Source organism: Chelmon rostratus, chromosome 1, assembly GCF_017976325.1.
Source record: "Chelmon rostratus isolate fCheRos1 chromosome 1, fCheRos1.pri, whole genome shotgun sequence".
NCBI lineage: Eukaryota > Metazoa > Chordata > Actinopteri > Chaetodontiformes > Chaetodontidae > Chelmon > Chelmon rostratus.
In genome coordinates, this window is record NC_055658.1 from 30,727,851 (window position 1) to 30,742,154 (window position 14,304).

At 42.1% G+C, this 14,304-nt stretch overlaps 2 protein-coding genes across 6 annotated transcripts; one reads left to right on the forward strand and one right to left on the reverse strand.

The window, feature by feature from the left end:
• The first annotated feature begins 2,376 nt into the window (after window positions 1-2,376).
• On the forward strand, window positions 2,377-3,664 carry LOC121606177 (cocaine- and amphetamine-regulated transcript protein). Its single transcript, XM_041936365.1, has 3 exons — window positions 2,377-2,591; window positions 3,020-3,103; window positions 3,195-3,664. Exons 1-3 carry the CDS (start codon window positions 2,409-2,411, stop codon window positions 3,300-3,302), a joined length of 375 nt encoding a protein of 124 aa, XP_041792299.1. The 5' UTR covers window positions 2,377-2,408; the 3' UTR covers window positions 3,303-3,664.
• A 6,224-nt stretch (window positions 3,665-9,888) lies between these two features.
• Window positions 9,889-14,020, reverse strand: LOC121606685 (CDKN2A interacting protein). Of its 5 annotated transcripts, none has more exons than XM_041937177.1 (4): window positions 13,961-14,020; window positions 13,268-13,517; window positions 13,046-13,170; window positions 9,889-12,128 (listed from the first exon to the last, which is right to left on the reverse strand). In XM_041937177.1, exons 2-4 carry the CDS (start codon window positions 13,513-13,515, stop codon window positions 11,539-11,541), a joined length of 963 nt encoding a protein of 320 aa, XP_041793111.1. In that variant the 5' UTR covers window positions 13,516-13,517; window positions 13,961-14,020; the 3' UTR covers window positions 9,889-11,538. The 5 variants fall into 5 exon arrangements, with proteins under 5 accessions (XP_041793111.1, XP_041793129.1, XP_041793101.1 ...); XM_041937195.1 differs by lacking the exon at window positions 13,961-14,020 and adding an exon at window positions 13,719-13,953; XM_041937167.1 differs by lacking the exon at window positions 13,961-14,020 and adding an exon at window positions 13,673-13,953.
• Window positions 14,021-14,304: the final 284 nt, after the last annotated feature.

Genomic DNA, 14,304 nt, shown 5'->3' on the forward strand with positions numbered 1-14,304 from the left:
AAGTTAGCAGATTGGTCGGCTAAATATAGAACTTATATGTGGAAAGTCTGTTTCAGACATGCTGACATCCTCGAAGAAACTGTGTTTAGCACATTAGCTTCAGAGTGAGGAGACTCTGGGTTTGAAACCACCTCTCTGGCTTCCTCCCACAGTCCTGGGAACACTGGAAACTATTGCCTGTAGTTGAAATGTGAACATCATTATATATTTCATTACCCACCAAAAATTCACGCCCTATTCTGCAGTTTCCTTCAGCTTCACGGAGCATTTTGGCATCTTTCAGCTCACTGTTTTGGTTTTTATCTCACCGCTGGAAAAAAAAGCTCCGTTGAGACTAAGACTAAGACATGAGATGAAAGCTGCGCATTAAAAGCCAGATATTTTTCTCAGGAGTTCAAACAGAGCCACAAGGAGACTGAGTATTGGATTTAGATTCATCAGGCTGACAGAAACAAGACCTCAAATGAATGCCAATGTTACTCTGTGTCTGCTGGATGTGTAAATACGGAACAGTTTGTGAACACAATTAGCCATAACAACTTGGTAAGGTGATAATACGTCAGCTGAGGCCAAAAAATGAGTGTTTGCAGGTTGAAAACCTCTTTTATGAACTTGCTCTGATTGCTTTTTCCACTAGTTTATTATTCTGAGGTGATCAAGGTGTATAATCCACATTACGCTGATTGAAGTGTCCAATCAGCTGTCTCTAAGTGCAACTTGTTCTGCTATACTGATGTTATTTGTGCTTTAAAGTACACGATCTGAGTTCAGATTGAGGCAAATCACCAAATGTCCTCAACATTACGCCAAAACCACCCGAGAAACAAGTCAGACCAGGGGAGTGTGTCCGGCCGAGCCGTTAGCCTTTGGCAGGTGGCTACCGGGGATTTGCTGCAAAACCTAATGAACTCGCGGCTGTGAATGAAATCGCTTGGTCGTTGTGAATGAAATTTCAAATTGGCGTCTCAGTCATTAAAAGTAGGGAGAGAGAAACATGAGTCATGCAGCCTCGAGCACAATCAAAGCTTCCTGCTCCTCCATCTCCGTCTCTGCTGATGGCCGCCAAACAGGCGGCTCTGAAGCAGGCGATCAATGCAGCGAGCCCGGAAAACTCATGCACAGGATTAAGAGAACAGGACAGCGGCAGTCAGCAGCTCACATTGTGTGTAAACAGTCATCCTTTGCATTGTCACAGCGGGCTCAGTGGGTGCAGAAGCGCTAAAATGAAATCATCCTGTGTGTGGGGGGTGATCATACGTTTAGTTCACAGTCAAATCTGAGTTTACTCAGTGGAAGCTACCTGTTTGCTTTGCAGTGTTTGTGTTCTCATTTCCATCTGCCTCCATTCACAGCATCGTTTATCCCTGATATGAAGTTCAGAGTAATTATTCCTTTAATTTGCAAAATAATTATGTATTGATTATGATGCAATCACAGTTTTATTGCACAGACAGATTTTTTAGCATTCAGCATACTGCTGTGTGTTATTTAGCTTTAGTATATACACGTTCTAAATGTTCAAGTTCTGTAAATGTGTAGAAATATTTACTCCTGTTTGTTTCCTGAGCTGCTACACAAATGACTAACAAACACCATTTCCCTCTCTATAATAGCTCCATCGCAGCTGCAGTCAAAGATCAGTTTCTGCTTCGGGCCCTTGGTCCCTGCACGACACATAAAATGTGAATTCTGCAAGTTAAAACAACTTGCAAAGAGAAAAAAGCAGTTAAATCAGGTGAAATCACAGCAGCCTGCCTCAGTTTGACTGAAGAAAGAATAACAGGGTGTTTGACTGGTCCTGTTGGGTTTTCTTCATCATTTACAGCAGAAAGAAGAAGAAGAAGTGACTGAGTCACCAAGTTTAAATGCAGGAGAGGCTGCAAATGCCATTCTGAGGTAATAACAGAAAGGTGTTATTTTGCAAGTTACTGCTGATCTACATGGAATATTAAATAAAGCTCAGACTTGCTGGGTGACTGAAGCACATCAGTGCTGTTACTTAAAGTGAAACTGATTCCTGGAGGCTTTAATCCAGCGAAGATTTGCAATAAAGTGCTTGTTATGAATAAAAATGAGCTCCAAACTGAAATTAGCCCACTGTCTTACTGCATTTCAGGCTTAATACAAATGACGTCATCAGTTTTAAACCCACCGAAGTCCATCCAAGTAACTAGTAATCTAATCCATTACTTCACCGGCAGCGACCCCTCGCAGCGCAGCTGTTGTTGTTGACTTTTTGAGGCATATTTTGCCCAGCAACTTTTACGGGATGACTCACCCAAGGCGGCTGTTACGCATGACAAAAAGAAAAAATCAAAGGATAAGGTGGAGCGAGCAGATGGCAGGAGTCAGATAAAAAGGTGTTTGGCGCGGGGGAGCGACTATTTGAGACGGGAGAGGGCCACACGATGCCGCGCACCGGGACCATGCAGAGCTCCAGGCTGCTCAGCGGGGCGCTGCTCTGCGCACTGCTGCTCTCCAGCGTCGCTGAAGCCCAAGTGCTGGACGCCGAGTCCGAAGAGGAGCTGAGCCCCAGAGCTCTGCGGGACTTTTATCCAAAAGGTCCGAACCTGACCAGCGAGAAGCAGCTGGTAAGACTGACATCTGCGCTTCCTCTGCGCTGCAGGCACCAAAACATCTTCTATCATTTCAGCTCATTATTTTGTGCATCTTTTGCATGTTACTCTGCAATTCAGTTAAATTGTGTTAAATTAAGATTAAACTGCAGATTGTCACAACCTTAAAATAAACCAAATTCAGTTGAGGAATGCATGCATTTAAGATTTCTCCCTGTCATCTAACTTCTGTGCAGATATGTCCGACACTTCATCTCATCAATCTGCGTCCTTTTTGACTAAATGTTGAAGTCTTATATACAACTATATTATATACCATTATATGGCCCATTGCAAACGTATTTGTTTCATTCATATGATCATTTTGCAGTTTGGTTAATCAGCCTCTCCTGACATTATTTTTCATTCATTAAACTCGCGGGTCTTTCTGCGTTTCCCTGCAGCTTGGCGCTCTCCAGGAAGTTCTTGAAAAGCTGCAGGCTAAGCGGCTGCCTTTATGGGAAAAGAAATTTGGCCAAGTCCCAACGGTACAGTAGCCTCTCACTCTGACACATTGCACTGACGGCTGCATGTGGGGGGAAATGAATGAAAGCTCTGCTCTTCTTGCCTCTGTCTCAGTGTGATGTCGGGGAGCAGTGCGCCGTGAGGAAAGGCGCTCGGATCGGGAAGATGTGCGACTGTCCTCGGGGAGCTTTCTGCAACTTTTTCCTGCTGAAGTGCTTATGAGCCTCGCCGGATCTGAATGTAGCGTCCATATGGAGAGAGAGAAAAAACTGTCACTCGATTCCTTTGTATTTACTGTCATATTTTTTATGATACAGCCGGGAAGCAGGGGCGGTGACTGCCCAACCCTTCCTATAAACAAATACAGTACTTCTATGATAAGCATATATTTTAAAGTATATTATATCACAGAAAAACTATAAGCTTCTGTCAGGATGTTATGCTGATGGACAAGAAATGAGAACACCTTAAAGAACATAAAGTTCCTGTAAATAGAACCAGTTTATGTCTGTAAGAAAACCACAGGATCATTGTTGTGATGTAATAGGAGCTAAGAAATAACCCACAATGCACAATAAAGTCACCCGAGGAGCACGCACGCGCTGTGAAGTGTTAACAGCAATATGATGGAGCCAGTCCAACCCTCGACCTTCCCCGTTTCACATGAATGTCTGTGTGTGACTCATGAAAACAATAATAAACTGTGGATCATCTTGTTTTTTAAAGCAGTGGAGTGGCCGCTCGTTCTTTCACATGCGCTCCATCATGGAAGCAGCGCGCGCAGGCACCGCGGGGAGGGGGGGCAGTGCGCGCGGTCACTTACATAACGCGCGTGCTGTGCCCGCATTTTTAACGATGGCGTGGATGTGACGTCACGCCTCCCGGGGCTGCAGAGGAAGGAGCCTCCCGTGCACTGTCAATGGAGCGCGGTGATGACGGCACGTGCGCGAGAGAAGCGTCACCTGCTGCCAGTGAATTCAGATTTAGGGTCACCTGAAACTTAAGATTTGCGGCACGTGCACAGGTAAACATATTTAGGGTTCTGCGCCCTGCAGTGATGCATGTAAAGGGTCTCACACATGCACCTGCTGAGGAGGGAAAGTTTCTCCGTGCTCACAGGTTTACCACGTGCACGTGAGCGATCATTTTGAAGCCAGTCACTGGTCCAACATGCAGTTCACACAGGTGTGATGAGGAGACTTAAACCTCCAGTTTAAATGTTCATTGAAGTAAAAAGTGGTGTCCCTGGTGACATTGGGTTTATTGTAAAATAAAGAAAAACAAAGGAGCAAAATGGCAAAATAACAATAAAGATCTTTTATCAAACGCATAAATCATCCAGTCATTGTAAATTAGTTTTGAACAGTGGACCTTCTGCTCATCAGTTCATCACGTTTCAACATTACAAGTTCTGTAAAACTTAAAAATCTAGTTCACCATCTCTAATAATGGACCAAAGTTTGAAGAAATAAACATGAATTATTGTTCAGTATATGAGTGATGGATAGAAAATACATATACTATATATAAATACATACAAGTACATTTACTCAGGTGCTGTACTTGCATTTCAGCTGTAATTATTCACATTTCCTGCCATGTTTTACTCCAAATAATCAAACATACGGTCAGTTTTTAAGTTTGCAGTGTATAAAGTCTTAAAATGAGCTGCGTGCTGACCAGCAGAAACATTAAAATGTACTTTTTGCACTTTTGAAAGTATGAAAGTAAACTTTTGAAGGCAGGACTTTCACCTCTATTAACTTTATGCATCCACCCTGGGTCCCAAAATCATGTTGTTCACTTCTTGTCATGGAGTTTAACCATTTGTGGCACATGAACAGCTGCTTCTCAAGTGAAACTGGGATTGAGTTAATTAATCAGTTCTAATCAACCAATCAACACCCACCGTCATCACTGATCACTGGCTCACTGAAGTCGTCTTAACCTCCCTTCTTCTCTCTTTTCCTCACTGATGTTTTAGTTTGCTTGAAACCTCGGTTTCCTCAGAGTCTTTTTCTTTCTGTTGTGTTTTTTGTTTTTGTGGTGCCTGGGCAGCATCATCATACTCCACGTGTCTCTTATCCAACCGTCCTCTCTGCTTCAATTATGCAGAGGAGACAAGTACAAAATGTTAACTTAGTCTTCTTCTTCGCTTGGCTTTGTGTGTGTATGTGTGTGTGTGTGACCATTTGGGAAGTCAATATGGACCTAAAGGCAAACTGTGGTTTGTGCTGTCAATCAAACTTTCCCTGTTTGTCGTGTTATTTCCTGGAAAAGCATCATTAATATTTCAGCGTCTGGTGGAGGGACTCTCAGCGTCTGAGACATGAAGGACAAACTGGACTCCGCAGAGGTTTCTCTCCAGTCTGAAGAAATTACTTTTTACAGAGCCGAGTCTTCACGTGTAACACTGTAAAACCTCCTGGTTGTAGCTCAGGACTGGTTGATCTCCAGCTCCTCCTGTCCTCATGAACCCCACTGACACTGAACCCCAAATAGCTCCCGATGGTCAGGCCAGCACATGGCAGCAGAATGTGTGTGCGTGTGTGAATGGGTGAATGCAAGGCAAATTGTAAGGACTTTATATTACAGAGTTATATAATAAATGCAGCCATTTACCGTTTAAATCACTCTGACACTGAGCATTCAGCCCGGTAGCTGTGTTCATGATGTTCAGCACATTCACGCTCCACAGAGGAAGATTTCCCATCATCCCGAAAATCAAAATCAAAATCATCAAAATCTAAACATGAAATATATATGAACACATATGTAACAACGGTGGGTAGGACTGACATGAAGTTTGTACAGACATTCATGGCCTCCAGAGGATGAATCTTTGGTGATCCCCTGACCTTTCCTCTAGTGCCACCTGCAGGTCAAAATTTCACTTCTCCAGCGGAATAAGATAAAATAAAACTTTATTGATCCCACGCCGAGGAAATTCACTTGTTCCATACAGCAAGAATAAAAAGGAGAGGCAGAAAAAGAACAAATAGGCAATAAAAAGGATACAAAATAAAATCAACTATATATATATGTACATAAAATACAAAAGAGTAAAAAGAATAATATTGCTGTGGGAAAGATGGCTCAGTTTCATAGAAGAAGAGTAGAATATTTTAAAGATATGAATAATAAAACACACTGTCTTTGTACTATTGCGCATAGAAAATATAACACAGTAAAGATATATAGGACTACTGTCCACAATTATATATATATTACACAACAATACGCTATATTGCACATGATGAATGTTAACATAAATAATGGAGAGTGTCTATATACTGCGTATCTATATCAGTCAACATCTACTCAATGGATTGGCACAAAATTTTTAACTGATATTTATTGTTCACAGATGATGAATCTGAAGGAGTTTGGTGTCACCTGACTGCCCTCTAGCACCACCATGAGGGGAAATGTCTCAACAGCTAGCGATGGATGAAATGTTCATGTAGCGCCATTATCAGGTCAAAAACTTTATGTGTCCAACACAAAAGAAGCACTAATTTAGTGCTAATTATCAAAGGCTAGCATGCTAACATGCTAAATTAAGATGATGATTGTTGTGTGTTTTATACCTGTGAATCAGCATGTTAGCATTGTCACTGTACCGGACATGAATGCTAACATTAGCATTTAGCTCAAAGCACAGCCTCGTAGATGTGCTACCGTGGCTGCAGACCGTAGTCTTTTTAACCACAGAGCATAAGGACAGAGCTGCGTGAAAGTCGTGCTCACTCTCAAACAACATGCTCCCACACAGCAGAAAATCTTGCTCCAACAAATGAAAATCAGCGGTCTTTGAACCCATCGAGCAGCGAGACCTGGATCATAATGACCACCAGTGACTCTGGAGCCACCTTAAATCCAAACAAGGGACTGAATGCACATACATAGATTGAGAAAACCAGTTTGTCTTATGATACTTTTAAAAACAACTGGGCAAGCAGAAGCATTCACGGTGGCTGGACTGACAATAACACTGTTAATCTTAGTCCCTGAGCAGCAAGGATTTGCTATCGATTCCTCGGGGAATTAACCTCCACTTCCAGTAGAGATTGCATGTGTGGTTCAGCTTTTTTCCACACGTTGAGACGGTTCAATCGGCCATCAGGATACACGTTTGTTTGTGTGTGATAACTGACAGAGACATGAAGCATGACAGATAGCGGCGGCGACGGAAACACTGAGAAACTGAAGGAGAGAAAGAGGCAGAGGATGATTGAGCCTGAGATGGATGGAGATACAGAACAGGTGACAAATGATTCAGTCTGAAACTGAGATTGCTCTCTGGGAACGACATTGTTGGACGGAAACCGCTCAATACATCAACACCAGGCACTGCTTAAGGCAGTGAAGGTGATTTATAACACGTTAGAAACCATGTGGCTCGTTACTCACTGGAGCCTAAACTGGACAGAACCGTAAATATCACATCACACCTCCCTCTCTCACTGGTGGAACTAGTTCTTTTCTCATTGTTGCTCTCCAAAAAATGGAAAATAGTGAACATATAATCTGAAATATTATACAGAAAAGAGAATAGAGTCCAGTCTCCTGTGTGGATCCTCCTGTCCGGTGGATCTGCCACATAGATAACCATCAAGTGCCAGAAAGGATCGAAATACCACAAAGCAGAACAAAGCCTTTCAAATATCACCACCAAACACCACAGAGCTTTACATAAGCACTGACTACAGTAAAACACAAAATACCACAAAGACCTGTACTACAAAGTACCATTAACTACCACACTGAGTCCTACGAACAGCAACACAAGAAAACACAAGGTCCAGGATGAGGGACTGTGAAAAACCACAATAAACCACAAAATGTACTGCAGTGTACCAAAATAACACACATAAAGTCCAAAGTAACAGAGTCTTATGTTAAGAAGCAAAGAGTACCTCAAAATGTACCATAATGTACCAAAATACCACAAAGTTCCATCTTCACGTTACTGCAAAGTAGGACAAGGTATCATGAAGTTCCACAACCTGCTACAATGTGTACCACAGAGACCAACAAAGTACACACAGAAAGACAAAATGGCACAGATCATAGCACAAACTTGGCTGTGTGTATTTGAACAGATTGTTGCAGTACTCACAGCAGGTTGCAGTACTTGTGGCTGGTTTTGTCGATCATTGGGGCAGACTGTGGTACTACTTTACATTTTCTGTTGAGGTGCACTTTGATTATTTAGCGTGTGATACTTTGCCGACATGTTGTTGTAGTACTTTTATACCTTTAATGCTTCTTTGTGGGATCTTGTGGTACTTAAAAGTTCTCATTACTTCACTGTGGTGGTCCGGCTCTGCCAGGCATCCTGATGGAAACCAAAGTCACAGTAATCACTGATGGCAGGAGGAAAACGTTTGTATCACCATCCACATGTGGACTCTGCATTGACATCATGCATTCCCTGGCCCCGTTCCCTAACCTTAATAATCACTATTAAATGCCTAAGCCTGAACTTAACCTTGACCTAATTCTAACCCTAAACCTAAAACTAAGTCTTAACCTTCAGAAAGCTGTCTGGAAACATGGGGACCACCATGTGAGCCTCACAGTGGTAGGGGGTCCCCATAGGTTAAAGTCCTCACCATGATATTAAAAACAAAACCACACATGCATTTGTTTAATAAGCTTACATTCATTAACCCCAACTTTAACCAAGGTGTTCACTCTACAGTTTCGTAATTCACCTTATGGAGTCCAACATTTGGTCCCCACGAAGTTGGGACCACACAAATCTAGAAAATCAGGCAAACACTCAAATCACATATAAACACTGCTGCCCTCTAGTGGTGACACCTGAGACCAACTATAACAAAGACAAAGTATTTTCTTATCATACTGTGAAAATACACAAACACCACTGTCTTCAATTTTGAGGTACTTACTCCTTACTTGAGTACTTCCATTTTATGCTACTTCCAGTCACTCCACTCAGGAGGAAAATATCATACTAAAAAATAAATTATGATGTATCATTATACGGCAGTACATGAACATTAAAGTGATGAACACATTAATGCATCAGTAACATCCACTGATATAATATAAACCATTCTTAAATGGACCATTCTGCATGAGTACTTTTATACTTTAAGTACAATTTGATGCCAATATGTAAGATGTTGAATGCAGGACTTTCACTTCTAACAGAGTACTTTTATGCTGTGGTATTGCTACTTTTATTTGAGTAAAGATCTGAATACTTCTTCCACTACTGCATAGCTGTGCAATGCAAACTGCCAACCTTTAATTGTCCACCTGCCACCAGAGCTTGTGGAGCAGCTTATTTTAAGCATCAGCCACATTAGAGATCATTTCAGTGCCTGACTTCAGATTGTCTAATGAAGTGAAACGCATCACGGCGCACTGACGTGAGAACAGCCCGGTCAACTGTGTTGATGAGGCCGAGGGCATCCTGCTGAAATCAACAATAGCTCAGTTTCAACGGCGGGGGGGAGGTCAGGCATGAATGTCGCTCAAATCGCTGACAGTTTATAATTATCTGATCGGCTGTATCTATTTAACCATCTCTAATGAGGAACTGGGTCATCCAGCTCAAGTCGTGTCTGAACTTGCCAATTCCAACTAATGAGAGGCGGGATGTGACGCCATTCAACGTGCTGATTTCAAGATTTTACTTTTTATGAATTTTTTTTCCCATGTGACATCAGGTCATTCAGTTGGTGATACTATTACTGTTTTCAAAAGGCTGCTACACACAATCATCAGGCTGTTATGAAAATGCTTTCTGCAGGTAGAAATCAATTCAACTCTACTCAGTTAAATTATCTTTATTTAAAAAATATAGAAACAGGACCACTGGTGTAAACATACAGTAACATGGAACAGTGTGGGTACTCACACTTCAATGCAACCCTGTTCACCTTCAACCCAGAAGAAAAGAATAAAAAAAGCACACATCACAGCAGCACTTTACCCTCAAACATGTCATAACTGTACATGCTGTATCTAACTGTGATCCAAGGAATTTTATTCATCACGACACCCCAGTATTTTCAACATCGTGTGGGTCTAAGTGGTTTTTAGTCAGTGAGATTAAAAAAATCAATGAAAATATAAGCCGTCAGTACTTCTGCGTACAGTAGAACAGATACTGTAGTTGCCCAAGTATTTGAGAAGAACACAAAAGCCCAAACCTGTGAAGTACCCCTCAATTTCTCCTTAAACATCCTGCATACTGTCAGAAAAAAACTCAAACCTTCACTCAGTTCCTTGTCACATTAATTTGTTAGTAGAAATGATTTCATATTAAAATCACGGCTTTGCAGATTACAGCTGAACTTTTTTTTTTTAATGAAGAGCTGGACTGACTGGAGCTCTTGTTAACACCTCGGGTCACCATCAAACCAACAATGTTTGGAGCAGTTTGCATAAACGTAGGAATTTTTACTACTTAAGTTACATTTTGCTGGATAAGTAAGAAAAATGAGAATTACATAAAGGTTCGATCACATAACTTCAGCAAGGTCCAGTCCTGCTGTAGAACAACTAAAATGTGGGTCGTTAGAAATGAGAACGCATTTCTCATTGGAGAATTGCAAAGGTTAATGGCACAATGGGAACAATAATTATTGATATCTGACATCCAACAGTCACTTATGGTTGAAAAAACTGAAATACCAAAACAATGTCTGGATTTATACAATACTCGCTAGTTAGTTTAGTTTTAACTGCATCCAGCTGCCAAAATCAAAACTGTAAAGAGAAAAGTCATTGGTTTGTCCACGTGACTTCTGTTTCCCTTGGAACTGAACAGTGGGAATCCAGAGCAACAAAAAGCATCGAAGTCAGGTTATGAAATATAGTTTGGTGAAAATAAAACTAACCGTAGGTGTGACTGTACGCAGTTACACTCGTTAACCCTGCAGAATAAAACCTGTCACAACAGGAATGAACAAAAGGGAAACATAAACAGGCTGGTCCAAATATGATGTTACGGCCAAAACCTTTTTTTTTCATTTTGCTGGAACATGTAATCACATCAATATAACGCAACACATTCTCCTACAGCACTAAAGGTGGCATTTTGATGTAACTCTCTGTTCTGTTTTCACTGTTCTGCCTTCTGGAAGTTGAGCTTTTTGCCAGTTTATGGCTGTTTGACTTTTAAATGATGGCACTCCACACACTTTATTACACTGTTTTCTGTCTATAAAACTGAAAGCGGTTGAAAATGTAATCAGTACAGTATCCGACTCATTGTTGTTGTTTTAGTGATATTTCCCAGATATTCTAATGTCACCTGCAAGTATTGTTGGAAATGCATCAAGATTCCAAAGTCTAGTTACGAACAGTCTGGTCCCGACACGCTCATAAATTTCTTCAGTAGCTCCATTAAGTAACCGTCACTTCTCCGTGCTCCCGCCAGGCATCACAGCAGGGCAAATTTCACAAGTTGTCTGTTCTATGAAGAACCATCTTCCAGCTGCTCGTCCTGAAAAGGGTAGCTGAGTGCGGGGGGAAAGCCCTGATTCCGAGGCTGTTCGTCCAACAACATCAAATCCTCCACATCTTTCCCTTTGTACCTCCGTCTGCAGATCTTTACTGTCACTTTTCGCCCCTGAAAGACTTTTAGGGCCTCTTTGGAAGCCATGGCTTTGGCAGCGGACTCATCACGCCCGTATCCTGTCCCCATGTAAACAGTCTGACAGCGAATCTCACACACGTGGCCTTCCTTCTGTGTGCGACCTGCGGGGAGGCCCGTAATGTCTTTCAGTGGCACAAACACACAGGCCAGGGTCTGTTTACATGACTCTACACAGCTACGAAGTATTTCGAAATGGTCCAAGTTGGGACCGAAGCCCCCTGCTGACACCAACTTCCAGGCCACTGCCTTGTAGAGGCGGTTGAAGAAGGGCTGGTGCTCTGCTGGAGCCTGTGGAAGCGGTCCTGATTTCTGACCCGCAGGCCACGTAGCTGTCCTCCCAGCAGGTCGACTGTCAAGCTCATTAGGCCCACATTTGGCTCTTTTCACACAGCTGTCAGCATCGCCCTCTGGAAATGATGACACAACAGGCAGGACAGTGATGACTGCACAAAGAAACTGCATTTAATGAGGAAGCAGACTGCAGCCTCAGGTGTGAGTGTGTAAAGAAAAAAAACTGCGTGTAAGTAATAACAATGAAACTGTGCTACGATAGAAAATAGCACTGGAACATGTCAGTGGTCCATAACAAGCTGTAGAGACTTTGTGAGGATGCACAGAGTCCTTCCCACTATCTGCTTACTCACATCTTACAAGCAGTCACTTCATTTATGAAGGCTATTCAAGGTAACACAATTTTGGTAATCCTCTCACCCCAAATCAATAAAATGGAATCATAAGATTTCATATGTCTGAATGTCAAAAGGACACTGACCAATTATACAAAAATGCTACTATTATGTTGTCCATATATATATATATATATATACACACACACACACACACATATATATATATATATATATACACACACACACATTTTGTGGATGAGTACCTGTCTTCATTTCAGTTTTTGTTGAGATTGAGAAGTGCTCTGTCAACCCTATTGTAATTTTTCCAGACCTTATCTTGTAGTGGTGCTGCGTGGCATCGTATTGAAACATGCTTCTAATATTTTGTGAACCCACATTTAAATAAGAGAGGAAACAAAGTATATAAAAAACACATTTTTACACAATAAAATTCAATAAAAGAACAGTATTGAGTACAATGCTTACTACAGCATCATCGTTCTCTGATTTCCTGCCACTCTGTGTATCCCCAACAAGCTAAAATGATGAAATAATGGCAGTGCAAAGACTGAGTGTCATATTTTTGTCTTGAGGTTCGTGAACCTGCCCATAATTGTTCTTGGTTAATTAAAACAATTTCATTCACATCACACAGTAGCTGCAAAAATAAATACTAAAAATGTACACTGTATTACCAGTTGTGGCACCCCGCTTTCCTTTGGCCATGACTCCATCCATTGTTGTTCTGTGAACGGGGGCATCTTCCACAACTATCCCTTCACTCATCTCCTTGATCTTGTCCATTACAGCCTGTGGATAGCTGGGGGACGAAGAGAACAGAGACAAATGGACTCGTGATCGGTACGCCTTGCTCTCTGTTAACTGGGACTCATCATTCTGCTCTGTCTGTGTCTTACCTGCAGCCCAGGAAAACGTGATTGGCCCACACCATGGACAGAGAGAGCAGCCTGTCCAGACTGCTGCTGGGGACTCCGGGCTCCACAGTAGGGAAAGCCTCCATGTTCCTCAGGATGAACTCTCTCCGAGCAAACCACTGTTTATTAGTCTCACAGTAGCCCCTGAAAGTGTCGACCCATTGGGCCAGCTGCGGGTTCTGGCCCAGGTATTCAGAAACTATGTCCTCTCCGCTCCTCTCCCCCGCCATCCCTGCAATAACAAACACAGTACATAAGAAGCATCGAACCCACACTTGTGCATTACTTTGAGTAGCACCTAAGTTGGAGTAGCTAGCTTGAATCACGCTAACTGCTCTAATTAAATGCAAGAAGTCTGTAGACGACTTAATACAGCTGTATACCTACTAGTTGGCGTTTTTAGACGGCATACAACTGGTGTTTTATTGCTCACTTGATTGATAATGGCGTTGTTAGGATAGGCAGTTATTGTTTTCTAGAGTGCCACAAACAAGCTGAATCTAGCAATTTACGTTAAGACAAACGACTAGCCCACTCACAACGGCTCTACTTGAAACCACGCTGATAATAATTTAATGCTGTCGAGCATTACAAAATAATGCGAGTTACGTGATATTCTTAGCTTGTACAATCGTGTGGAGTATTAATTTCAACTAGCTTGTAACTACGACATACCAAACTCTGTCCGTTGCGAGGTGTTCCGTGCTAGCTACATGACCGAATGATGACGCAAGACTGACGACGCAGCCTTTTGCGGAAGGAACTACATTTCCCAGCAGCACAGTGCTAGCTACAGGTTGCAGTGCTAACTTTGTTTTTGCTTTTGTTTAAATATATTGCAGAGCTCGTTTGGGGCATTAAGCAACAAAGGGTGACTTGCTGTCATCTCTTAGCACCGCAAAAAAGAATAATGGTCACTAACCGATAAGCGAACACGACTTAGCGCAGCTTCCTGCTGGATAGCAACCACCTCTTGTCCCGTGATGCTTTGCGTCGCGACGTAACCAGCCTGCGACAGC